At 29.0% G+C, this 27,274-nt stretch overlaps 1 protein-coding gene across 3 annotated transcripts; it reads right to left on the reverse strand.

Moving 5' to 3' along the window:
* Nucleotides 1-1,824: 1,824 nt before the first annotated feature.
* LOC111414516 (proton-coupled folate transporter-like) lies at nt 1,825-24,598 on the reverse strand. Of its 3 annotated transcripts, none has more exons than XM_023045872.2 (5): nt 24,389-24,598; nt 10,299-11,288; nt 6,224-6,325; nt 2,647-2,868; nt 1,825-2,596 (listed from the first exon to the last, which is right to left on the reverse strand). In XM_023045872.2, the coding sequence occupies exons 2-5, from the start codon at nt 11,275-11,277 to the stop codon at nt 2,265-2,267; spliced, it is 1,635 nt and encodes a 544-aa protein (XP_022901640.2). In that variant the 5' UTR covers nt 11,278-11,288; nt 24,389-24,598; the 3' UTR covers nt 1,825-2,264. The 3 variants fall into 3 exon arrangements, with proteins under 3 accessions (XP_022901640.2, XP_022901641.2, XP_071051156.1); XM_023045873.2 differs by lacking the exon at nt 24,389-24,598 and adding an exon at nt 17,683-17,895; XM_071195055.1 differs by lacking the exon at nt 24,389-24,598 and adding an exon at nt 16,511-16,584.
* Nucleotides 24,599-27,274: the final 2,676 nt, after the last annotated feature.

Below are 27,274 nucleotides of genomic sequence, written 5' to 3' on the forward strand. Positions count from 1 at the left end.
CAGTTCTATACGCCGATGTTACGTATATTGCGATTTTTCTTTCTATAGATCTGAGCACGTTTTTATATTTTTTCATTCTCAGGACACTCTCCCATGCAGGTACTGCATACAAGGTCACTGATTCCACCACCTTTGCCAATAGCTTTCGTTTTGCTCGACTTGGTCCAACTACTCTAGGCATTATACCGGAGAGCGCGTTTATTATTCTTAAAGCTTTTTCTGCGGTTCGGCTTAGATGGGTAGTCATGCGCATATCCTTGCAAATATGAACTCTCGGCATTATCCACCCTTATCTCAATTTTCTGTAATTTCCATTTGCCTTCCAATATAACCACTTCCGTCTTTTCTGGTACCAATTGGAGGCCTATGTCATTTAAGCGCTTGTTTAACATCTTTATGCAGTACTCAGCTTTTTTTTTTTTTCACTTCTTCTGGGTTGGCTGCTTTTACGACTACTGCCAAGTCATCTGCATAGCCAACTATCCCGACCCCCTTCTCAGTCTTCATTCTTATCACTGTGTCATAGCACATATTCCACAACGTACCACCTATTACTGACCCATGTGGGACGCTGCATTTTATTTCTTTTTCTCACCCGTCGGGGAGAACAACAGTTCTGTCTGAGAGGTAGGACTTGACCAGTCTTCTCACCTCTTCTGGCGCACCTTTAAAGTGCATGACCTACTACCGCCCATGGCATCGAATTGAATGCATTCTTCACGTCTAATAAAATCATCGCCCCGTATCCGCGGTGAGTTAATGATGTTTTCTTCCATTCTTGTGCTTCCTTTGTTATGGTCATGACGGCATCAACGGTACTCCTTCCTTTCCTGTACCCGTACTGTGCTTCAGATATTATCTTATTTTGTTCTAGGTGTTCTGTTGATCTGTTATTGATGATTCTCTCTAGTAACTTGCCAACTGCGCTTAACAGGCAAAGTGGTCTATATTTAGAATTTTTAGCCTTTCTCTATATTTTAGGAAATTTTCCTGTTTCAAGGCAACCGTTATACACGCTAAGAATCCTATGCAACCAACCCAATCTAACCCAACCCAACAAAACTCAAACAGTTATCGTTCTCAACCCAATTCTACCCTACCCAACCCAAAGATAACCAAATTAATCCGACCCAACGTAACCCAACAACTGCAGAGCGAGATGAAGCACCAGGCACGCCATTAACAGTTATTTCTAGCGATGAATCACAAATGGATTTGTTTTCAGCCTAACTAGGCCTATCTCAAAGGAGATAGGCCTAGCAGAATATCCATTGCTAGAGTTGGCGTTGTGCTTATCGCACCAGAGATTGCCAATCCAGCTACTCGTTGAATTCGTGAAAGTTTACTGATCATAGGTCTAACCACAGTCCCATAGTGCCAGTGCTGTCCTTCAGGGGTAAGACCCCAATTCATTCCATAAAAGGGTTTTGTCTAGGATTACTCCTAGATATTTGACTTCCATTGAGAAAGGAATTTCTTCACCTTGGTTAGTTGGGCAGATTAGTCCAATCCTTCGTCTCCTGGTGAAGGGTACAACGATTATCCTTGCGAGTTTATCGAGAGATTCTGCGCTTTACACCAAGCGCAAATGGTATCTAGGGTCACCTGGTGGACTTTGGATATCCTTAAATATAGGCAACCTAATATTCATTCATAATTTAAAAAAATAAATTAATCAAGATCAAAATTCGACTCCTTTAATTGTTTCAATTAATTCCCCATGTGTTGGATTTTCCACTTACTTGTGTTATGGTATAAAAATTCATTAGTGTTAAAAAGTAATGAATTTTTTTCATAAATTTTAACAACAAAAAAAAAATGATATGAATAAAATGGAAATATTTATTTAAAATAATAATTAAACAACATTGAAACATGTCGATTCGATTTTTTGTTGAAATAGTAATTAATTTGCTAGATAATAAATTTATCAATAAATTACGATTATTTTATGGCCATAATAATTTAGTTAATAAAACCACAACAATTAAGCTACATCTTAATAATAACAATAATAAAAACCTACAAGATTTTATTTTAATTATCTTAACGTAGACACACACACAATTTATTAAAAATTATAATAACTAACTAATAAAAAAAAAAACGTTCGTATCACAATTCAAATTCACAAAAGTAATTAAATTAATATTTATTTTGAGTAATTTTCTCTACATATTTTTTTATGTGCAGCTCAAATTTAATTGATTCATTTTTATATTTTATGTTCTTTAAACGTTAAATCAATCTAAGTTTTTTTTTCTTCATAATTTGTACTTCTCCATTTCAAAAGCTGCATTTTCTATACCAAGAAATTGAGATCGCAAAGTTCCATCTTCATTTGAAATAACTCCGTTTTCTTGTTTATTTTCGGATTTTTCCAAATCTTGATTAATTTTAGACTCTTTGGCTTCCTTTTTATGCTGAATATACATCCACCCAAAAATTATTACAGCCGGAATTGTTAAAGCCCCTCCTAACAACAAAAATGCTCCCGGCATTGTATCCATTGTTGCCGCGTAAGTCGCGCTGTACATAGGACCATACACTAAAGGCATTAAAGCTTCGCAAACACCGAATAAAGAATTAACTTTACCTGAAATGAATTCATAAATATATGAGGAGTTAATTAAATAAAAATCGAACCTAATTCTTCGGTTGGAACTAATTTAGAAGCGATCGATCTCATCGCGATAAATGAAGTCCCGTTAAAGATTTCGACGATGGCTCCTAAATAAAAAACTAAAGATGTTTTTGCGAAGGTGTAAACGAAACTTGATAACACTTTGCTCATGCTAGAAATTACGCCGATTAAAGCATCATCAATTCGCATTATTTGGCTGAAAAGTCCCACTGAAATTCCAGTTCCTAAAAAAATAATTTATTAAAAAATTTGAATTAGTACAAAAAAAAATATGCATCATAGTGATATCTAGCGCAAATTAGTACTATCTAGCACTGTCACTAGAACTAACACTCGATCTAGAACTAGAAACATTCCGGTTTAGCCATGCGTCTCTTAAGACGGCTAAACCCGAATGATTCTAGTTCTACGTCTTGTGTTACTTCTAGTGATAGTGCTAGTGCAATACTAGAACTAACACTAGACCGAGAACTAGAAACATTCGGATTTAGCCGTACGTCGCTCAAGACGGCTAAACCCGAATGTTTCTAGTTCTAGGTCTAGCGTTAGTTCTAGTTTTAGTTCAATGAAAATATGCAATATAGTGATATCTAGTGCAAACTAGCACTATCTAGTACTGTCACTAGAACTAACACAAAACCTAGAACTAGAAACATTCGAGTTTAGCCGTGCGTCTCTCAAGACGGTTAAACACGAAGGATTCTAGTTCTAGGTCTTGTGTTAGTTCTAGTTTTAGTTCAATAAAAATATGCAATATAGTGATATCTAGTGCAAACTAGCACTATCTAGTACTGTCACTAGAACTAACACAAAACCTAGAACTAGAAACATTCGAGTTTAGCCGTGCGTCTCTTAAGACGGCTAAACCCGAAGGATTCTAGTTTTACGTCTTGTGTTAGTTCTAGTTTTTGTTCAATAAAAACATGCAACATAGCGATATCTAGTGCAAACTAGTACTATCTAGTACTATCACTAGAACTAACACAAGACCTAGAACTAGAAACATTCGGGTTTAGCCGTGCGTCTCTCAAGACGACTAAACCCGAAGGATTCTAGTTCTAGGTCTTGTGTTAGTTCTAGTTTTAGTTCAATAAAAATATGCAATATAGTGATATATAGTGCAAACTAGCACTATCTAGTACTGTCACTAGAACTAACACAAGACCTAGAACTAGAAACATTCGGGTTTAGCCGTGCGTCTCTCAAGACGGCTAAACCCGAAGGATTCTCGCTCTAGGTCTTATGTTCGTTCTAGTTTTAGTTCAATAAAAATATGCACTATAGTGATATCTAGTGCAAACTAGCACTATCTAGTACTGTCACTAAAACTAACACAAGACCTAGAACTAGAATCATTCGAGTTTAGCCGTCTTTAGAGATGCACGGTTAAATCCGAATGTTTCTAGTTCTAGGTCTTGTGTTAGTTCTAGTGATAGTGCTACTGCAATACTAGAGCTAACACTAGATCGAGAACTAGAAACATTCCGGTTTAGCCATGCGTCTTTTAAGACGGCTAAACCCGAATGATTCTAGTTCTAGGTCTTGTGTTACTTCTAGTGATAGTGCTAGTGCAATACTAGAACTAACACTAGACCGAGAACTAGAAACATTCGGATTTAGCCGCACGTCTCTCAAGACGGCTAAACTCGAATGTTTCTAGTTCTAGGTCTAGCGTTAGTTCTAGTTTTAGTTCAATGAAAATATGCAATATAGTGATATCTAGTGCAAACTAGCACTATCTAGTACTGTCACTAGAACTAACACAAGACCTAGAACTAGAAACATTCGAGTTTAGCCGTGCGTCTCTCAAGACGGCTAAACACGAAGGATTCTAGTTCTAGGTCTTGTGTTAGTTCTAGTTTTAGTTCAATAAAAATATGCAATATAGTGATATCTAGTGCAATCTAGCACTATCTAGTACTGTCACTAGAACTAACACAAGACCTAGAACTAGAAGCATTCGGGTTTAGCCGTTCGTCTCTTAAGACGGCTAAACCCGAAGGATTCTAGTTTTACGTCTTGTGTTAGTTCTAGTTTTTGTTCAATAAAAACATGCAACATAGCGATATCTAGTGCAAACTAGTACTATCTAGTACTATCACTAGAACTAACACAAGACCTAGAACTAGAAACATTCGAGTTTAGCCGTGCGTCTCTCAAGACGGCTAAACACGAAGGATTCTAGTTCTAGGTCTTGTGTTAGTTCTAGTTTTAGTTCAATAAAAATATGCAATATAGTGATATATAGTGCAAACTAGCACTATCTAGTACTGTCACTAGAACTAACACAAGACCTAGAACTAGAAACATTCGGGTTTAGCCGTGCGTCTCTCAAGACGGCTAAACCCGAAGGATTCTCGCTCTAGGTCTTATGTTCGTTCTAGTTTTAGTTCAATAAAAATATGCACTATAGTGATATCTAGTGCAAACTAGCACTATCTAGTACTGTCACTAAAACTAACACAAGACCTAGAACTAGAAACATTCGGGTTTAGCCGTGCGTCTCTCAAGACGGCTAAACCCGAAGGATTCTAGTTCTACGTCTTGTGTTAGTTCTAGTTTTCGTTCAATAAAAATATGCAACATAGCGATATCTAGTGCAAACTAGTACTATCTAGTACTATCACTAGAACTAACACAAGACCTAAAACTAGAAACATTCGGGTTTAGCCGTGCGTCTCTTAAGACGGCTAAACCCGAAGGATTCTAGTTCTACGTCTTGTGTTAGTTCTAGTTTTAGTTCAATAAAAATATGCAACATTGTGATATCTAGTGCAAACTAGCACTATCTAGCACTGTCACTAGAACTAACACAAAACCTACAACTAGAATCATTCGGGTTTAGCCGTCTTGAGAGATTTGCGGCTAAATCCGAATGTTTCTAGTTCTAGGTCTTGTGTTAGTTTTAGTTTTAATTCAATAAAAATATGCAACGTAGTGATATCTAGTGCAAACTAGCACTATCTAGTACTGTCACTAAAACTAACACAAGACCTAGAACTAGAAGTATTCGGGTTTAGCCGTCTTGAGAGATGCACGGCTAAACCCGAATATTTCTAGTTCTAGGTCTTGTGTTAGTTCTAGTGATAATGCTAGTGCAATACTAGAACTAACACTAGACCGAGAACTAGAAACATTCGGATTTACCCGCACGTCTCTCAAGACGGCTAAATCCGAATGATTCTAGTTGTAGGTCTTGTGTTAGTTCTAGTGATAGCGTAAAACTAGAACGAACACTAGACCTAGAATTAGAACTAATCCCGAAACTTTCCAGTTCTAGTTGTAGAGTTAGTTCTAGTTTTCGTTCAATAAAAATATGCAACATAGCGATATCTAGTGTAAACTAGTACTATCTAGCACTGTCACTAGAACTAACACTAGACTAATAACTAGAAACATTCGGGTTTAACCATGCATCTCTTAAGATGGCTAAACCCGACTGTTTCTTGTTCTACGTCTGGTATTAGTTCTAATTTAATTCAAGAAAAATATCCAACAATCTAATAATGAATAACAATTAAAACTAGAAAGTTTCGAGTTTAGCCGTGCATTTTCAGACGAATCGAGGTTTTACTATACCTATAAATCCAGTTATCATGTTGTAAGCTGAAAAAATGCTAAAATCGAATTCGTCCCAATTGAATCTGTATCTAGTAAATAAATACATCACGACCATTTCGCCTAAAAAGAAATGTAGTAATTAGAACTTTAGATATTTAGTATTTAGAACAAAAGTTCAAATTGGAAAAAAAGAGGCTAGTCATTAAATTGTCATGTTATTCAAAACCTGTTATTTGATTTTAACCAACCGTTGTTATTTCTCACGAACATCAAGCCGGATATTAAACATTTTCGAACACGATGGATGTACGTCGTTGTATAACCATCGATAAATCCTTGTTTTTTTTTTGACCTCTCTATTTATTTTTTTATTCTCTATGTATAATTTTGTGGTTGAATAGTGTCCTCATCTAAATAACTAAAGCTAATAATATTACACCGTACCGAATCCAAACATTACTATTATGTAATCTATTCACAACATAGGTAACTTGTTACTGAGCGGATTTTAAATGAGAAAAAAAAACAATTTTAAAGCAGCTGATTTGATAAATCAGGGTCAAAACCAATGCCGTAATTGGTACTTTACCAGTTTTATTTATTTCCCAGTAAATTATTTTTAAACGCATTCTCGTTTTCTATGCAAAATTACAACACAAATTCGATTTTGCACAATCGATGTTCTTAACTGACTAAAAAAGAGACCAATAGTTCAACGTTCGCTTGTGACATTATTAAAGTTGTTGTAGCAAAATTCGATTCTTAATAAAATAATAAATTATAAATAAATGCAATCCGAGGTAATCTTTCTAAAACGATTTGATGAAAACTCTCTGGATGAACCCGAGTGCAATAAGCGCAATTTTAATTTGTCGTTTCCTTATTTTTTACGATTGTACTGTCCTTGGCACTGTATCTGGTTTCTAAGTAAGCTTAAATTACATAGTTGTCGATTAGATCGTATTTGATTACACGGTAACCGTTCAAAAAATTGCAGAAAAAAGTGATTAAAAAAAGATTAACCATAATCATTAGAATCGGTTGTTAAGATAACAATTAAATGTAATTTTTGTATAATTATTTGTTTAAAAAGGAATGGTTGAATTTTGTGCCATGCGCAAAGCTCAAAGTACAAATTGCAAAAACGTCCACTTTAAAGTTAATCTTAATGTTATGCAGAATTAATGAGACAATTTTCCAGAAAAGAACCTTGTAGTAACTTGATTATTTTGATGAAGATTCTACAAAAATAAATCATATAAACAAGCGTGTTTTTTTCATATTTTCGAAGAATTTGGTGCGAAATGGAATAAAATTATAATTAATACAACGTTTGCGAATTAAATTTGCTTCTTATTTTATCGCAATATCTTAATTTATTCTTAAGATACGATTTTTTAAAATTTTCATTGACATAATCACTTTGATTATCGAAATGCTTGTATTCAAAAAATGCTAATAATTTAAACAAATTCTCTTCATCACATTAAAACCTTATTAAATTTCATTTAAATTGCTACTTATTTCATCTTAATATCTCAATTCGTTTTTGAGATATGATTCTTTAAATATGGTGGGGTTTCAAATTGCGTGACTTTGGTTTTGTAGGGTTGAATTTAAAAAATCATAACTCCAACATTTTTGAATGTAAAGAAATGAGCTTCGATATATTTAATATTAATTAAATTTGCTTTAAAGTGCTTCTTATTTCATTGTGATATCTCAATTGGTTCTTGAGATACGATTTTTTTAAATTTTCATTGGCATAATCACCTTGACTATCTAGATGCTTGTATTCAAAAATCCTAATGATTTACACAAATTCTCATCATGACATTAAACCCTTATTAAATTTCATTTAAATTGCTGCTTATTTCAGCGTAATATCTCAATTAGTTTATGAGATATGATTTTTTAAATATGGTGGGGTTTAAAATTGCGTGACTTTGGTTTTGTAGGGTTGAATTTAAAAAATCATTACTCCAACGTTTTTGAATTTAAAGAAATAAGGTTCGATGTATTTAATATTAATTAAATTTTCTTTAAAGTGCTTCTTATTTCATTGCGATATCTCAATTGGTTCTTGAGATATGATTTTTTTAAATTTTCATTGACATAATCACCTTTGATTATCGAAATGCTTGTATTCAAAAAATCCTAATAATTTAAACAAATTCTCATCATGACATTAAAACCTTATTAAATTTCATTTAAATTGCTGCTTATTTCAGCGTAATATCTCAATTAGTTTATGAGATATGATTTTTTAAATATGGTGGGGTTTAAAATTGCGTGACTTTGGTTTTGTAGGGTTGAATTTAAAAAATCATAACTCCAACATTTTTGAATTTAAAGAAATGAGCTTCGATATATTTAATACTAATTAAATTTGCTTTAAAGTGTTTCTTATTTCATTGCGATATCTCAATTGGTTCCTGAGATATGATTTTTTTAAATTTTCATTGACATAATCACCTTGATTATCGAAATGCTTGTATTCAAAAAATCCTAATAATTTAAACAAATTCTCTTCATCACATTAAAACCTTATTAAATTTCATTTAAATTGCTGCTTATTTCATCTTAATATCTCAATTCGTTTTTGAGATATGATTCTTTAAATATGGTGGGGTTTAAAATTGCGTGACTTTGGTTTTGTAGGGTTGAATTTAAAAAATCATTACTCCAACGTTTTTGAATTTAAAGAAATGAGTTTCGATGTATTTAATATTAATTAAATTTGTTTTAAAGTGCTTCTTATTTCATTGTGATATCTCAACTGGTTCTTGAGATACGATTTTTTTAAATTTTCATTGACATAATCACCTTGATTATCGAGATGCTTATATTCAAAAAATCCTAATGATTTAAACAAATTCTCTTCATCACATTAAAACCTTATTAAATTTCATTTAAATTGCTGCTTATTTCATCGCGATATCTCAATTAGTTTTTGAGATATAATTTTTTAAAGATGGTGGCGTTTAAAATTACGTGATTTTGGTTTTGCAGGGTTGAATTTAAAAAATCATAACTCCAACATTTTTGAATTTAAAGAAATGAGCTTCGATATATTTAATACTAATTAAATTTGCTTTAAAGTGTTTCTTATTTCATTGCGATATCTCAATTGGTTCCTGAGATACGATTTTTTTAAATTTTCTTTGACATAATCACCTTGATTATCAAGATGCTTGTATACAAAAATCCTAATGATTTAAACAAATTTTCTTCATCATATTGAAACCTTATTAAATTGCATTAAAATTACTGCTTAATTCATCTTAATATCTCAATTAGTTTTTGAGATATGCTTTTTAAAGATGATGAGGTTTCAAATTGCGTGATTTTGGTTTTGCAGGGTTGAATTTAAAAAATCAAAACTCCAACATTTTTGAATTTAAAGAATTGAGCTTCTTTATATTTAATATTAATTAAATTAGCTTTAAAGTGCCTCTTATTTCATTGCGATATCTCAATTGGTTCTTGAGATACGATTTTTCTACATTTTCATTGACAATCACCTTGTTTATCGAGATGCTTGTATTCAGAAAATCCTAATGATTTAAAAAAATGTTCTTCATCACATTAAAACCTTATTAAATTTCAGTTAAATTGCTGCTTATTTCATCGTAATATCTCAATTAGTTTATGAGATATGATTTTTTAAAGATGGTGGGTTTAAAAATTGCGTGATTTTGGTTTGCAGGGTTGAATTTAAAATATCATAACTCCAACATTTTTGAATTTAAAGAAATGAGCTTGGCTATATTTAATATTAATTAAATTTGCTTTAAAGTGCTTCTTATTTTATTGCTATATCTCTATTGGTTCTCAGATACGTTTTTTTTTTCTATTTTCTACGATTTACTAATAATAAATAGCATATTATTTACTTGAATGCATTTATGAACAGTATGGTTTTTGTTGACTCTGTTTTTTTATAATATGTTATCTATGACTACTTGCAATGAATCAATCAACTCGCCGCTATCTTGCATTGCTATTTTGCAAATTATATCTCAGATATATTATATTAAAAAAAAATAATAAACAACTTTTATGTTAGCAATGATTATAAAAAAATTCTTACCATGCATCGGTCCAATGACCACCATAACCACCAACATTAACAGTAAAACTTTGCTTTTCCTATTGGCTTCTCCTCTTTTGAAGGCCACTTTGAAGGTTTCCACAATATGATGATAATCGAAGAAATCTCTAACGAAAGCGCACGGTTTATTTGATAACGTAGGAACGTCGACTTTTTTCCTCTCCTCGATTTTATAGTAACCATAAAGAAAAGCAATCACATACAACACGGCCGATATCGAAAAGACACCGTAAAACCCGATCTTCTTAAATAAAATTCCACTTAGTGCTAACCCAACCGGAACTCCAAGTGATGAAAACACGTTTACAATGCCAATCCTAAGAGTTCTCGTCTCCAAACTGGTTATATCTGCTATGTAACTAAAAACTCCCATAAACATTGTAAACCAACCTCCGGTCAACGCCGGAAATAAACCTTCTATGAAAGCGTTAACTTCCATTGGGAGTTCTTCAAAAAAATACGTACATAACATTAATCCCATAACCGTTAAAAATTCCCCAACAATCGGAAGAAGCATGCATGGTTTTCTTAACCCCCATCGATCACTCCACGAACCGATAAAAAGAATTAAAAAAGCTGGCAAAGCACTTTGAAGAATCGTTTTCCAAACGGTCATCGAAGCGACTAATTGTTGAACTTCTTGTTCTTCCATTGTGTAATTCGCGGTATCTCTCCGACTTAAAGCATCGCAAACCTCCTTAGGATAAGCCAAATTTACCCGACAAGCTTTTTCTATGCTTAAATTTTGCGTGGCCAAACTGGCTAAAACGCACGGCATTATGTAACACGCCACAATCGGTTCAACCGTTATATTCGCTTTAAGAAGTTTACATTTTTCGGTAAAATTAAGGTCATTCCATTTTGAAAAACTATCTTGTTTTTGAAGCGGAGCTTTCGATTGGGGTTGTTTCTTTTCAGGTTTTGCGTCAGACGTAGGTTTTTCGCTTATTTGGGCCATTTCTTTTCAATCTGTAACAAGAATTAATTGATTTAAAGTTTTTTATCTGAATTAAAAAAATTATATCTCAAAAACTAAAAGAGATATTTCAAAACGGACTTGATCATTAGAAAATAGATGCTTTAGTAGATGATTTGTGATAATTTCAGAAAGATTTTCTAAAAAATCGATTTTTCACGAATTTTTATAGTTAAGGTAGAAAAGCTTAATATTTGTAACAAATTTCGAATGACTTCAAATCTTTATATCTTAAGAACTAAAAGTGATATTTCAAAACGGACTTGATCATTGAAAAGTAGATGCTTTATTGGATGATTGGTGATAATTTCAACAAGATTTTTTTAAAAATAGATTTTTCACGAATTTTTATAGTTAAGGTAGAAAAGTTTAATATTTGTAAAAAATTTCGAATGACTTCAAATCTTTATATCTTAAGTACTAAAAGTGATATATCAAAACGGACTTGATCATTGAAAAATAGATGCTTTAATGAATGATTAATGATAAATTCAGAAAGATTTTCCAAGAAATCGATTTTTCACCAATTATTATTGTTAAGGTAGAACCACTTAATATTTGTAAAAAATTTCGAACGACTTCAAATCTTTATATCTTAAGAACTGAAAGTGATATTTCAAAACGGACTTGATCATTGAAAAATAGATGCTTTAATGGATGATTGGTGATAATTTCAACAAGATTTTTTTAAAAATAGATTTTTCACGAATTTTTATAGTTAAGGTAGACAAGCTTAATATTTGTAAAAATTTCGAATGATTTCAAATCTTTATATCTTAGGAACTAAAAGTGATATCTGAAAAAGGACTTGATCATTGAAAAATAGATGCTTTAATGGATGATTGGAGATAATTGCAAAAAGATTTTCCAAGAAATCGATTTTTCACAAATTTTTACAGTTAAAGTAGAAAACCTTAACATTTGTAAAAAATTTCGAATGACTTCAAATCGTTATATCTTAAGAACTAAAAGTGATATTGCAAAACGGACTTGACCATTGAAAAATAGATGCTTTAATGCATGATTTGTGATAATTTCAGAAAGATTTTCTAAGTAATCGATTTTTCACTAATTTTTAGAGTTAACGTAGAAAAGCTTAATATTTATAAAAAATTTCGAATGACTTCAAATCTTTATATCTTAAGAACTAAAAGTGATATGGCAAAACGAACTTGACCATTGAAAAATAGATGCTTTAATGCATGATTTGTGTAATTTCAGAAAGATTTTCTAAGTAATCGATTTTTCACTAATTTTTATAGTTAACGTAGAAAAGCTTAATATTTGTAAAAAATTTCGAATGACTTCAAATCTTTATATCTTAAGAACTAAAAGTGATATTTCAAAACGGACTTGATCATTGAAAAATAGATGCTTTATTGGATGATTGGTGATAATTTCAACAATATTTTCTAAGAAATCGATTTATTTGGGCCATTTCTTTTCAATCTGTAACAAGAATTAATTGATTTAAAGTTTTTTATCTGAATTAAAAAAATTATATCTCAAAAACTAAAAGAGATATTTCAAAACGGACTTGATCATTAGAAAATAGATGCTTTAGTAGATGATTTGTGATAATTTCAGAAAGATTTTCTAAAAAATCGATTTTTCACGAATTTTTATAGTTAAGGTAGAAAAGCTTAATATTTGTAACAAATTTCGAATGACTTCAAATCTTTATATCTTAAGAACTAAAAGTGATATTTCAAAACGGACTTGATCATTGAAAAGTAGATGCTTTATTGGATGATTGGTGATAATTTCAACAAGATTTTTTTAAAAATAGATTTTTCACGAATTTTTATAGTTAACGTAGAAAAGCTTAATATTTGTAAAAAATTTCGAATGACTTCAAATCTTTATATCTTAAGAACTAAAAGTGATATTGCAAAACAGACTTGATCATTGAAAACTAGATGCTTTAATGGATGATTGGTGATAATTGCAAAAAACTTTTCCAAGAAATAGATTTTTCACAATTTTTATAGTTAAAGTAGAAAACCTTAATATTTGTAAAAAATTTCGAGTGACTTCAAATCTTTATATCTTAAGAACTAAAAGTGATATTTCAAAACTGACTTGATCATCGAAAAATAAATGCTTTAATGGATAATTGGTGATAATTTCAAAAAGATATTCTAAGTAATCGATTTTTCACGAATTTTTATAATTATGGTAGAAAAGCTTAATATTTGTAAAAAATTTCAAATGACTTCAAATCTTTATATCTTAAGAACTAAAAGTGATATCTGAAAACGGACTTGATCATTGAAAAATAGATGCTTTAATGGATGATTGGTGATAATTGCAAAAAGATTTTCCAAGAAATCGATTTTTCACTAATTTTTATAGTTAACGTAGAAAAGCTTAATATTTGTAAAAAATTTCTAATGACTTCAAATCTTTATATCTTAAAAACTAAAAGTGATATGGCAAAACGAACTTGATCATTGAAAAATAGATGCTTTAATGCCTGATTTGTGATAATTTCAGAAAGATTTTCTAAGTAATGGATTTTTCACGAATTTTTATAATTATGGTAGAAAAGCTTAACATTTGTAAAAAATTTCGAATGACTTCAAATCTTTATATCTTAAGAACTAAAAGTGATATGGCAAAATGAACTTGATCATTGAAAAATAGATGCTTTAATGCCTGATTTGTGATAATTTCAGAAAGATTTTCTAAGTAATCGATTTTTCACGAATTTTTATAGTTAAGGTAGACAAGCTTAATATTTGTAAAAATTTCGAATGATTTCAAATCTTTATATATTAGGAACTAAAAGTGATATCTGAAAAAGGACTTGATCATTCAAAAATAGACGCTTTAATGGATGATTGGAGATAATTGCAAAAAGATTTTCCAAGAAATCGATTTTTCACAAATTTTTACAGTTAAAGTAGAAAACCTTAACATTTGTAAAAAATTTCGAATGATTTCAAATCTTTATATCTTAAGAACTAAAAGTGATATTGCAAAACGGACTTGATCATTGAAAAATAGATGCTTTAATGCATGATTTGTGATAATTTCAGAAAGATTTTCTAAGTAATCGATTTTTCACAAATTTTTATAGTTATGGTAGAAAAGCTTAATATTTGTAAAAAATTTCGAATGACTTCAAATCTTTATATCTTAAGAACTAAAAGTGATATTGCAAAACGGACTTGATCATTGAAAACTAGATGCTTTAATGGATGATTGGTGATAATTGCAAAAAACTTTTCCAAGAAATAGATTTTCACAATTTTTATAGTTAAAGTAGAAAACCTTAATATTTGTAAAAAATTTCGAGTGACTTCAAATCTTTATATCTTAAGAACTAAAAGTGATATTTCAAAACTGACTTGATCATCGAAAAATAAATGCTTTAATGGATAATTGGTGATAATTTCAACAAGATTTTCTAAGTAATCGATTTTTCACGAATTTTTATAATTATGGTTGAAAAGCTTAATATTTGTAAAAAATTTCGAATGACTTCAAATCTTTATATCTTAAGAACTAAAAGTGATATCTGAAAACGGACTTGATCATTGAAAAATAGATACTTTAATGGATGATTGGTGATAATTGCAAAAAGATTTTCCAAGAAATCGATTTTTCACTAATTTTTATAGTTAACGTAGAAAAGCTTAATATTTGTAAAAAATTTCTAATGACTTCAAATCTTTATATCTTAAAAACTAAAAGTGATATGGCAAAACGAACTTGATCATTGAAAAATAGATGCTTTAATGCCTGATTTGTGATAATTTCAGAAAGATTTTCTAAGTAATGGATTTTTCACGAATTTTTATAATTATGGTAGAAAAGCTTAACATTTGTAAAAAATTTCGAATGACTTCAAATCTTTATATCTTAAGAACTAAAAGTGATATGGCAAAATGAACTTGATCATTGAAAAATAGATGCTTTAATGCCTGATTTGTGATAATTTGAGAAAGATTTTCTAAGTAATGGATTTTTCACGAATTTTTATAGTTAAGGTAGACAAGCTTAATATTTGTAAAAATTTCGAATGATTTCAAATCTTTATATCTTAGGAACTAAAAATGATATCTGAAAAAGGACTTGATCATTGAAAAATAGATGCTTTAATGGATGATTGGTGATAATTTCATCAAGATTTTTTTAAAAATCGATTTTTCACGAATTTTTATAGTTAAGGTAGAAAAGTTTAATATTTGTAAAAAATTTCGAATGATTTCAAATCTTTATATCTTAAGTACTAAAAGTGATATCTGAAAATGGACTTGATCATTGAAAAATAGATGCTTTAATGGATGATTAGAGATAATTGCAAAAAGATTTTCCAAGAAATCGATTTTTCACAAATTTTTACAGTTAAAGTAGAAAACCTTAACATTTGTAAAAAATTTCGAATGACTTCAAATCTTTATATCTTAAGAACTAAAAGTCATATTTCAAAACGGACTTGATCATTGAAAAATAGATGCTTTAATGGATGATTGGTGATAATTTCAGAAAGATTTTCCAAGAAATCAATTTTTCACGAATTTTTATAGTTAAAGTAGAAAAGCTTAATATTTGTAAAAATTTCGTATGTCTTCAAATCTTTATATCTTAAGAACTAAAAGTCATATTTCAAAACGGACTTGATCATTGAAAAATAGATGCTTTAATGGATGATTGGTGCTAATTTCAACAAGATTTTCTAAAAAATCGATTTTTCACGAATTTTTATAGTTAAGGCAGAAAAGCTTAACATTTGTAAAAAATTTCGAATGACTTCAAATCTTTATATCTTAAGAACTAAAAGTGATATTGCAAAACGGGCTTGATCATTGAAAAATAGATGCTTTAATTCATGATTTGTGATAATTTCAGAAAGATTTTCTAAGTAATCGATTTTTCACGAATTTTTATAGTTATGGTAGAAAAGCTTAATATTTGTAAAAAATTTCGAATGACTTCAAATCTTTATATCTTAAGAACTAAAACTGATATTTCAAAACGGACTTTATCATTGAAAAATAGATACTTTAATTTATATAGATGACAATTTTATAAAATTTTCCAATCTTGAAAATAAAGCATAATTTTTAAATTAAATCCTTCGGGTTCGTAATTTATCTAAGAATTTTATCAACAAGTTGTTCCACAAACATCTTAAGAATCTTATGTAATTTACCAGCTTTAAAGAAGTGAATGCAAACTTTTGTATCATCAATTGGTTACGGATTACCTTTCCTCGACGGCGGAATAAAACCCAAGGCTACAACACTATCATTTCGATTTGATGATTTCGGCAAGGCTAGAATATACGTAAAGATTTCGCAAGAACCAGTTGCAATTAAAATCTTAATAACCTCACCTTATTAAATAAATATGTTGAACTTCTCTACATCTTAAGAAGTAGCATTAAAATATTCTAACGGTTATAACTTTTTAAAAAAAGGCAACTAAAAAGATTATCGTTGTTTAAATTCTTCTTCTCTTGAGTACAATAGTACTTACAAAAACGAATGAGTAGACATCAAAATACCGTTAATGTGGCTTAGGCATTTAAAGATTAGGTTTCATTTTAAACACTCAACGTCTTCCCATTTATTTAACCTTAGGCTAATAGAGATCGGCCTTATTTTTTATTTTCTCTAAAACTTGTAATGGATGAGATGTCTAAGTTAAGCAGAATACCTCAACTAGATCTGGTTGCGGAATTTGAAATCACGAAACACGATCTGTATGTTTTGACCAAAGTTGAGAGTTGGATGGGTTGAGTTTTGAACAATAAAGGAGTCTACGACCTCCGTAAGATGTAAGAAAATGTTTATTAAAGGTAAATTGTTAAAATGTGGGTCAATGCAACATCGTTTTGTTGTTAATCGTCTCGAACGAAGTCGTGAATTGAAAATTATGATTAACACCGTGATAGGTAAAATATAAAATTCATCAATACTGAGTAATAAGGTATTTAATGATATCGCTCGTATTGCTAATACTAAAAAGAATTAAAAAAATGTTCATTATCTGATACGAATAGTATTCTGAACGTGTAGAAATGAAGGTGATTTAAATTTGTTTTTAACTATGTGGGATTTACCCAGGATGTTTTATGGAAATTTAATAAACAGAAAGAGAAATATTATTTTCGCTACTTTCCATTTAACAACAACTTTCTCCTAGTCCACACTCAACATGAAACCCGTATTCACAAGATTACAGCAAACTTCTCGCTTAATCAGCTTTTAGTTACAATCCCGGTAACAACAATTACTTACATAATAGGAAGTAATTTTAGAACCCACAAAAAAATTCAAGGTGATTAAAAAAGCTATAAAAATAAATGTTTCAAAAACAACAACGTAAAAGGTGTTAACGATTATTAACTTAAAAAATGTGTTAGAAATGTCTTACCTATTAAAACAAATCGATTATTTTATAAATTATAAAGAATTTGATTCATACATTTATTTTATAAATAAAATAAATTTTTTTTACTTCGATAAAATCAATTTTTTTAACTTAAAAGTGTTGCGCTTGTTGGGGAACTACAGAACCACTTGTAACTGACACAGAAACACGACAGAGTTCGTATCGGCACAGTTGAACCTGCGTGTTTAACGTTGTAACTCGCAAAATGCAAATGGTCGTGTGTGGTTCGGCCTCCCACTTTGACTTATACAGGGCGATTCCGTCCAAAAACCATACCAATATTATTGTTATAATCCCAATTAAACTCTTAAAACGTTTGGGGTAATAACTTTCTTATTAGCTAATTGAATTTGCTTCTAATGCGCCATCAAAACCCAATCAATTGATTTATGGCTTCTTTTCTTTTGCAATTTGAACAATAAGTTAACCAAAGTTTTAATAATTTCAATGTACGTCAAGATTTATTGTGTTTAGGAAACAATTTTTTCCACTATAATAGTTGCCATTAATTAAAACCGTCGGGCCTTTATGAGTAATTATACAATTATGATCGTTACTAGGAAGTAATTTCCTTGAATAGTACGTTTATTTAAGATTGATGATAATCAAACAAATTTAGTTAACAGTAATCAAGCAGTTCTAAATCTAGATTTAATTAAACAAATTGTTTGCCAAATCAATTTAAAACACCTTGAGCATTTTGTGTGGAGCCAATAAAATGTGTTATTAAATTTGCAACCTGAGCTGCTATAAGTAAAAGTAAAAGTCAAACAAGTCTAATAAGATTTTATTAAAATAATTTCCTTTCTAACTAATAGATATTTGAAAACTATTCGTTATATCTTAATAATCAAAAGTGATATTTCAAAACGGACTTGATCATTAAAAAATAGATGCTTTCATTGATATTTTGTAGTAATTTTATAAACATTTATAATTTTTCACGAATTTTTAAAGTTAAGGTGGTAAAACTTAAAATGAATTGAAACGTTTATATCTCAAAAACTAAAACTGATGTCTGAAAATGGATTTAACCAATAAAAAATAGATGCTTTAATAAATAATTGGTGATAATTTCAGAAAGATTTTCCAAGAAATCGATTTTTCGCGATTTTTTAAAGTTAAGGTTGGTAAAACTTAGAATTTGTTACAAATTTCCGATGAATTGAAATTTTTATATCTCAAAAACTAAAAGTGATATTTCAAAATTGATTTGATCAACAACAAATAGATGCTTTAAAGGATGATTGGTGATAATTTCAGAAAGATGTTCCAAGAAATCAATTTTTCACGAATTTTTAAAATAAGGTGGGAAAGCTTAATATTTGTAAAAAATTTCGATTGACTTCAAATCTTTATATCTTAAAAACTAACAGTGATACTTCAAAACGGACTTGATCATTGAAAACTAGATGCTTTAGTGGATGATTGGTAACAATTTCAGAAAGGTTTTCCGAGAAATCGATTTTTTAAAAATTTTTAAAGTTAAGGTAGAAAAACTTTATATTTGTAAAAAAATTTCGATTACTTCAAATCTTTATATCTTAAGAACTAAAAGTGATATTTCAAAACGGACTTGATCATTGAAAAATAGATGCCTTAATAGATGATTGTTGATAATTTCAGAAAGATTTTCTAAGAAGTCGATTTTATACAAATTTTTAAAGATAAGGTGGTAAAACTTAAAATTTGTCACAAATTTCCGTTGAATTAAAATATTTTTATCTCAAAAACTAAAAGTGATATTTCAAAATAGACTTCATCATCGAAAAATAGATGCTTCACTGTATGATTGGTGATAATTTCAGAAAGATTTTCTAAGAAATCGATTTTATACAAATTTTTAAAGATAAGGTGGTAAAACTTAAAATTTGTCACAAATTTCCGTTGAATTAAAATATTTTTATCTCAAAAACTAAAAGTGATATTTCAAAATAGACTTCATCATCGAAAAATAGATGCTTCACTGTATGATTGGTGATAATTTCAGAAAGATTTTCTAAGAAATCGATTTTTAACGAATTTTTATAGTTAAGGTAGAACAGCTTAATATTTGTAAACAATTTCGATTGACTTCAAATCTTTATATCTTAAGAACTAAAAGTGATACTTAAAAACGGACTTGATCATTGAAAACTACATGCTTTAGTGGATGATTGGTGATAATTTCAGAAAGATTTTCTAAAAAATCGATTTTTCACAAATTTTTATAGTTAAGGTAAAAAACCTTAATATTTGTAAAAAATTTCGAATGACTTCAAATCTTTATATCTTAAGAACTAAAAGTGATACTTAAAAACGGACTTGATCATTGAAAACTACATGCTTTAGTGGATGATCGGTGATAATTTTAGAAAGATTTTCTAAGAAATCGATTTTTCACGAATTTTTATAGTTAAGGTAGAAAACCTTAATATTTGTAAAAAATTTCGTATGACTTCAAATCTTTATATCTTAAGAACTAAAAGTGATACTTAAAAACGGACTTGATCATTGAAAACTACATGCTTTAGTGGATGATCGGTGATAATTTTAGAAAGATTTTCTAAGAAATCGATTTTTCACGAATTTTTATAGTTAAGGTAGAAAACCTTAATATTTGTAAAAAATTTCGTATGACTTCAAATCTTTATATCTTAAGAACTAAAAGTGATACTTAAAAACGGACTTGATCATTGAAAACTACATGCTTTAGTGGATGATCGGTGATAATTTTAGAAAGATTTTCTAAGAAATCGATTTTTCACGAATTTTTATAGTTAAGGTAGAAAACCTTAATATTTGTAAAAAATTTCGTATGACTTCAAATCTTTATATCTTAAGAACTAAAAGTGATACTTAAAAACGGACTTGATCATTGAAAACTACATGCTTTAGTGGATGATCGGTGATAATTTTAGAAAGATTTTCTAAGAAATCGATTTTTCACGAATTTTTATAGTTAAGGTAGAAAACCTTAATATTTGTAAAAAATTTCGTATGACTTCAAATCTTTATATCTTAAGAACTAAAAGTGATACTTAAAAACGGACTTGATCATTGAAAACTACATGCTTTAGTGGATGATCGGTGATAATTTTAGAAAGATTTTCTAAGAAATCGATTTTTCACGAATTTTTATAGTTAAGGTAGAAAACCTTAATATTTGTAAAAAATTTCGTATGACTTCAAATCTATATATCTTAAGAACTAAAAGTGATATTTCAAAACGGACTTGATCATTGAAAACTACATGCTTTAGTGGATGATTGGTGATAATTTCAGAAAGATTTTCTAAGAAATCGATTTTTCACTAATTTTTATAGTTATGGTAGAAAAGCTTAATATTTGTAAAAAATTTCGAATTACTTCAAATCTTTATATCTTAAGAGCTAAAAGTGATATTTCAAAATGGACTTGATCATTGAAAAATAGATGCCTTAATAGATGATTGTTGATAATTTCAGAAAGATTTTCCAATAAATCGATTTTTCACAAATTTTTATAGTTAAGGTAAGAAACCTTAATATTTGTAAAAAATTTCGAATGACTTCAAATCTTTATATCTTAAGAGCTAAAAGTGATATTTCAAAACAGACTTGATCATTGAAAAATAGATGCTTTAGTGGATGATTGGTGATAATTTCAAAAAGATTTTCCAAGAAATCGATTTTTCGCGATTTTTTAAAGTTAAGGTGGGTAAAACTTAGAATTTGTTACAAATTTCCGATTGAAATTTTGTATCTCAAAAACTAAAAGTGATATTTCAAAATTGATTTGATCAACAAAGAATAGTTGCTTTAAAGGATGATTGGTGATAATTTCAGAAAGATGTTCCAAGAAATCAATTTTTCACGAATTTTTAAGATAAGGTGGAAAAGCTTAATATTTGTAAAAAATTTCGATTGACTTCAAATCTTTATATCTTAAGAACTAAAAGTGATACTTCAAAACGGACTTGATCATTGAAAACTAGATGCTTTAGTGGATGATTGGTGACAATTTCAGAAAGGTTTTCCGAGAAATCGATTTTTTAAGAATTTTTAAAGTTAAGGTAGAAAAACTTTATATTTGTAAAAAATGTCGATTGACTTCAAATCTTTATATCTTAAGAATTAAAAGTGATATTTCAAAACGGACTTGATCATTGAAAAATAGATGCCTTAATAGATGATTGTTGATAATTTCAGAAAGATTTTCTAAGAAATCGATTTTATACAAATTTTTAAAGATAAGGTGGTAAAACTTAAAATTTGTCACAAATTTCCGTTGAATTAAAATATTTTTATCTCAAAAACTAAAAGTGATATTTCAAAATAGACTTCATCATCGAAAAATAGATGCTTCACTGTATGATTGGTGATAATTTCAGAAAGATTTTCTAAGAAATCGATTTTTAACGAATTTTTATAGTTAAGGTAGAAAAGCTTAATATTTGTAAACAATTTCGATTGACTTCAAATCTTTATATCTTAAGAACTAAAAGTGATACTTAAAAACGGACTTGATCATTGAAAACTACATGCTTTAGTGGATGATTGGTGATAATTTCAGAAAGATTTTCTAAAAAATCGATTTTTCACAAATTTTTATAGTTAAGGTAAAAAACCTTAATATTTGTAAAAAATTTCGAATGACTTCAAATCTTTATATCTTAAGAACTAAAAGTGATACTTAAAAACGGACTTGATCATTGAAAACTACATGCTTTAGTGGATGATCGGTGATAATTTTAGAAAGATTTTCTAAGAAATCGATTTTTCACGAATTTTTATAGTTAAGGTAGAAAACCTTAATATTTGTAAAAAATTTCGTATGACTTCAAATCTATATATCTTAAGAACTAAAAGTGATATTTCAAAACGGACTTGATCATTGAAAAATACATGCCTTAATGGATGATTGTTGATAATTTCAGAAAGATTTTCTAAAAAATCGATTTTTCACGAATTTTTATAGTTATGGTACAAAAGCTTCTATAAGTGTAAAAAATTTCGATTGACTTCAAATCTTTATATTATAAGAACTAAAAATGATATTTCAAAACGGACTTGATCATTGAAAAATAGATGCCTTAATAGATGATTGTTGATAATTTCAGAAAAATTTTCTAAGAAATCGATTTTTCACGAATTTTTATAGTTAAGGTAGAAAAGCTTAATATTTGTAAAAAATTTCGTATGGCTTGAAATCTTTATATCTTAAGAACTAAAAGTGATACTTAAAAACGGACTTGATCATTGAAAACTACATGCTTTAGTGGATGATTGTTGATAATTTCAAAAAGATTTTCAAAGAAATCGATTTTTTACGAATTTTTATAGTTAAGGTAGAAACTTTAATATTTGTAAAAAATTTCGAACGACTTCAAATCTTTATATCTTAAGAACTAAAAGTGATATTTCAAAACGGACTTGATCATTGAAAACTAGATGCTTTAGTGGATAATTGGTGATAATTTCAGAAAGATTTTCCAAGAAATCGATTTTTCACGAATTTTTATAGTTAAGGTAAAAAACCTTAATATTTGTAAAAAATTTCGAATGACTTCAAATCTTTATATCTTAAGAACTAAAAGTGATATTTCAAATCGGACTTGATCATTGAAAAATAGATGCTTTAATGGATGATTGGTGATAATTTCAAAAAGATTTTCCAAGAAATCGATTTTTTACGAATTTTTATAGTTAAGGTAGAAAAGCTTAATATTTGTAAAATATTTCGAATGACTTCAAATCTTTATATCTTAAGAACTAAGTGATATTTCAAAACGGACTTCATCATTGAAGAATGAGTACTTTAGTTTACAATCATCGGTGATAATTTCTTCTTCAAATCTTCCTTCATAACTTCTTTAGTCCTGATCACTCTGCATCGATATAGAAACTTCATTTTGTGTTTTAGTCGTAGACCCAACGATTTTATGGATTTTATCTCGTATTTACTTCTTTTTATTATACATTCTTGTTGAATTTCTCATATTTTCTCATATTGATGAAGGTGAGTTTACATCTTTTTGCATCTTATCAATATGTATCATTTATTTGGACAAGATAAAAGTGACCATCCGGTTCGTAATCTCTCGTGAAATCCACTTGAAATAGAATGATGAGTCACGCCTGATTCTGAACAATAATCCTTAACTTTCTTTGTCGCAAAAGCTGTGCAAAGCAGTTTGAACAAACTCCTTTGTAGTTGTTATTTTGACTGGGGATATACAAGATGCAGCAATTTCAAATAACTTTTGAAGACTGGCAACTTCAAATATGTCTCTCATAAATTTAGTTCATAAAACAACCCAACTTTAAAAAAATTATTACAAATTTTTCCACGAAGCCCTTGAATTAAATAACACCTTTTTGTTATTAGAGTACTTTTTTCATTTCCTTTTTAATTCAATTTAAATTCACTTCAAAGAAAAAAGAAATTAACTAAAAAATTAAATTGTAATTACGACAACCCACCAACAATAATCGTGATTTAGTGACGCAAACGCAACAATTTTTTTCCGGCTGTTCGCATCTCGGCACGCAAATTATCGTGTACTACAAAAACAGAGTGTAAATTTCCGATTAAGATCCATATTAAATTGTATTAAAAAATTTTCCTACTCTAAATTGAGTGCTTGTTTAATTTTGTTTTGAAATTGAAAATTTTTATTCAAATAACAAGGTAACATTTTGATGTTAGAACGCTTACAACACACTACCTTCAATGATATCGTCGTCGATTTTCGTCCGCTCTCACATGGCACAACCCACTAAAACGGCACAATTAGCAAATTGTCACCGCACATTATTCGGTTTAGGTGCGAGAAGACACATTCAAACCACTCTCTAAACTCTCAACTAGTACTATTATAGTAACACCAAAACCGTTCACGTGTCGAGAGATGAACACACGGTCCTCCACGTTTAATTATTTTTTATTAACAAACGGACGCGTTTTAAAAAGAGAACTATATCTATAGAGAACGTTTTTTTTTCTACTTTTAGATGGCCTTTCTTTTGCCTCGACACCAACGACGATGATAACGATGAGAAAGTGCTAAAATGAAACTACGGAGTGAGAGAAAAACTCCACGAATTGAAACAAGTCTGGAAGATGTTTTACCAAATCAGTAAGTAGATGGGGAAGCTTTTCTTTCGCCTTAAGCCGGTTACAAAACCTGGTTAATTAGACGAGTTCATTTTGCTTTAAAGAAAAACGAATCCTAAAAGATCTTTGAAATGTTTTAAGAAGATTACAAAAAGTTTCTTCTTAAAGTAAAAAAAACAGGTTATCTAAGTTAATAGATTAATTAAATTGCAAATCAATACCGTGCTTAGATACAAATCAAAACAATTTATTGGAATCTCTATAAAATAAAGTACTATAAACGTCCTCGGAAATACAAAACATCCACGTAAAGTTCAATTGATAATCATTTATAGTGTCTCGATTCGATTGTTCTACCGGTGTTGTTTTCCTTCAATGTCTTGTTACAACATCCTCACGAATACGTGGTGTAACCATACTTGTTAATAATTTTATGTGTTTATTGTTTCGAATAGTAATCAATTTATCTTTATCAATTTATATTTAAAAAACTAAAAGTGTTATTTCAAAACGGACTTGATCATTGAAAAATAGATGCTTTAATGGATGATTAGTGATAATTTCAGAAAGATTTTCTAAATAATCGATTTTTTACGAATTTTTATAGCTAAGGTAGAAAAGCTTAATATTTGTAAAAAAAATCGAATGACTTCAAATCCTTATATCTTAAGATCTAAAAGTGATATATCAAAACGGACTTGATCATTGAAAAATAGACACTTTAATGGATGATTGGTGATAATTTCAGAAAGATTTTCGAAATAATCGATTTTTTACGAATTTTTATAGCTAAGGTAGAAAAGCTTAATATTTGTAAAAAAATCGACTGATTTCAAATCCTTATATCTTAAGAACTAAAAGTGATATATCAAAACGGACTTGATCATTGAAAAATGGATACTTTAATGGATGATTGGTGATAATTTCAGAAAGATTTTCCGAGAAATCGATTTTTCACGGATTTTTAAAGCTAAAGTGTTAAAACTTAAAATTTGTTACAAATTTTCGATGAATTGAAATATTTATATTTTAAAAACTAAAAGTGATGTTTCAAAATAGATTTGATCAATAAAAAATAGATACTTTAATGGATGATTGGTGATCATTTCAGAAAGATTTGTTAAGAAATCGACTTTTCACGAATTTTTATAGCTAAGGTAGAAAAGCTTAATATTTTAAAAAAATTTCGAATGACTTCAAATCTTTATATCTTAAGAACTAAAAGTGATATTTCAAAACGGACTTGATCACTGAAAAATAGATGCTTTAATGGATGATTGGTGATAATTTCAGAAAGATTTTCCAAGAAATCGATTTTTCACGAATTGTTATAGCTAAGGTAGAAAAGCTTAATATTTGTAAAAATTTCGAATGACTTCAAATCTTTATATCTTAAGAACTAAAAGTGATATTTCAAAACGGACTTGATGATTGAAAAATAGATGCTTTAATGGATGATTGGTGATAATTTCAGAAAGATTTTCTAAATAATCGATTTTTTACGAATTTTTATCGTTAAGGTAGAAAAGCTTACTATTTGTAAAACATTTCGAATAACTTCAAATCTTTATATCTTAAGAACTAAAAGTGATATTTCAAAACGGACTTGATCACTGAAAAATAGATGCTTTAATGGATGATTGGTGATAATTTCAGAAAGATTTTCCAAGAAATCGATTTTTCACGAATTGTTATAGCTAAGGTAGAAAAGCTTAATATTTGTAAAAATTTCGAATGACTTCAAATCTTTATATGTTAAGAACTAAAAGTGATATTTCAAAACGGACTTGATCGTTGAAAAATAGATACTTTAATGGATGATTGGTGATAATTTCAGAAAGATTTTCTAAATAATCGATTTTTTACGAATTTTTATCGTTATGGTAGAAAAGCTTAATATTTGTAAAAAATTTCGAATGACTTCAGATCCTTATATCTTAAGAACTAAAAGTGATATATCAAAATGGACTTGATCATTGAAAAATGGATACTTTAATAGATGATTGGTGATAATTTCAGAAAGATTTGTTAAGAAATCGACTTTTCACGAATTTTTATAGCTAAGGTAGAAAAGCTTAATATTTAAAAAAAATTTTCGAATGACTTCAAATCTTTATATCTTAAGAACTAAAAGTGATATATCAAAACGGACTTGATCATTGAAAAATGGATACTTTAATGGATGATTGGTGATAATTTCAGAAAGATTTACTAAATAATCGATTTTTTACGAGTTTTTATAGATAAGGTAGAAAAGCTTAATATTTGTAAAAAATTTTGAATGACTTCAAACCTTTATATCTTAAGAACTAAAAGTGATATTTTAAAACGGACTTGATCATTAAAAAATAGATACTTTAATGGATGATTTAAATAATCGATTTTTTACGAGTTTTTATAGATAAGGTAGAAAAGCTTAATATTTGTAAAAAATTTTGAATGACTTCAAACCTTTATATCTTAAGAACTAAAAGTGATATTTCAAAACGGACTTGAT

Source organism: Onthophagus taurus, chromosome 3 (assembly GCF_036711975.1).
Source record: "Onthophagus taurus isolate NC chromosome 3, IU_Otau_3.0, whole genome shotgun sequence".
Lineage (NCBI taxonomy): Eukaryota > Metazoa > Arthropoda > Insecta > Coleoptera > Scarabaeidae > Onthophagus > Onthophagus taurus.

What these genes read in the sequence shown, in the direction of transcription:
- LOC111414516 (XM_023045872.2), bottom strand. Translation starts at nt 11,277, where the DNA reads ATGGCCCAAATAAGCGAAAAACCTACGTCTGACGCAAAACCTGAAAAG. An exon ending in GGTCATTGGACCGATGCATG is followed by an intron (nt 6,326 to 10,298) that starts GTAAGAATTTTT and finishes ATTTCTTTTTAG; the next exon opens with GCGAAATGGTCGTGATGTAT. An exon ending in AGTTCCAACCGAAGAATTAG is followed by an intron (nt 2,597 to 2,646) that starts GTTCGATTTTTA and finishes AATTCATTTCAG; the next exon opens with GTAAAGTTAATTCTTTATTC.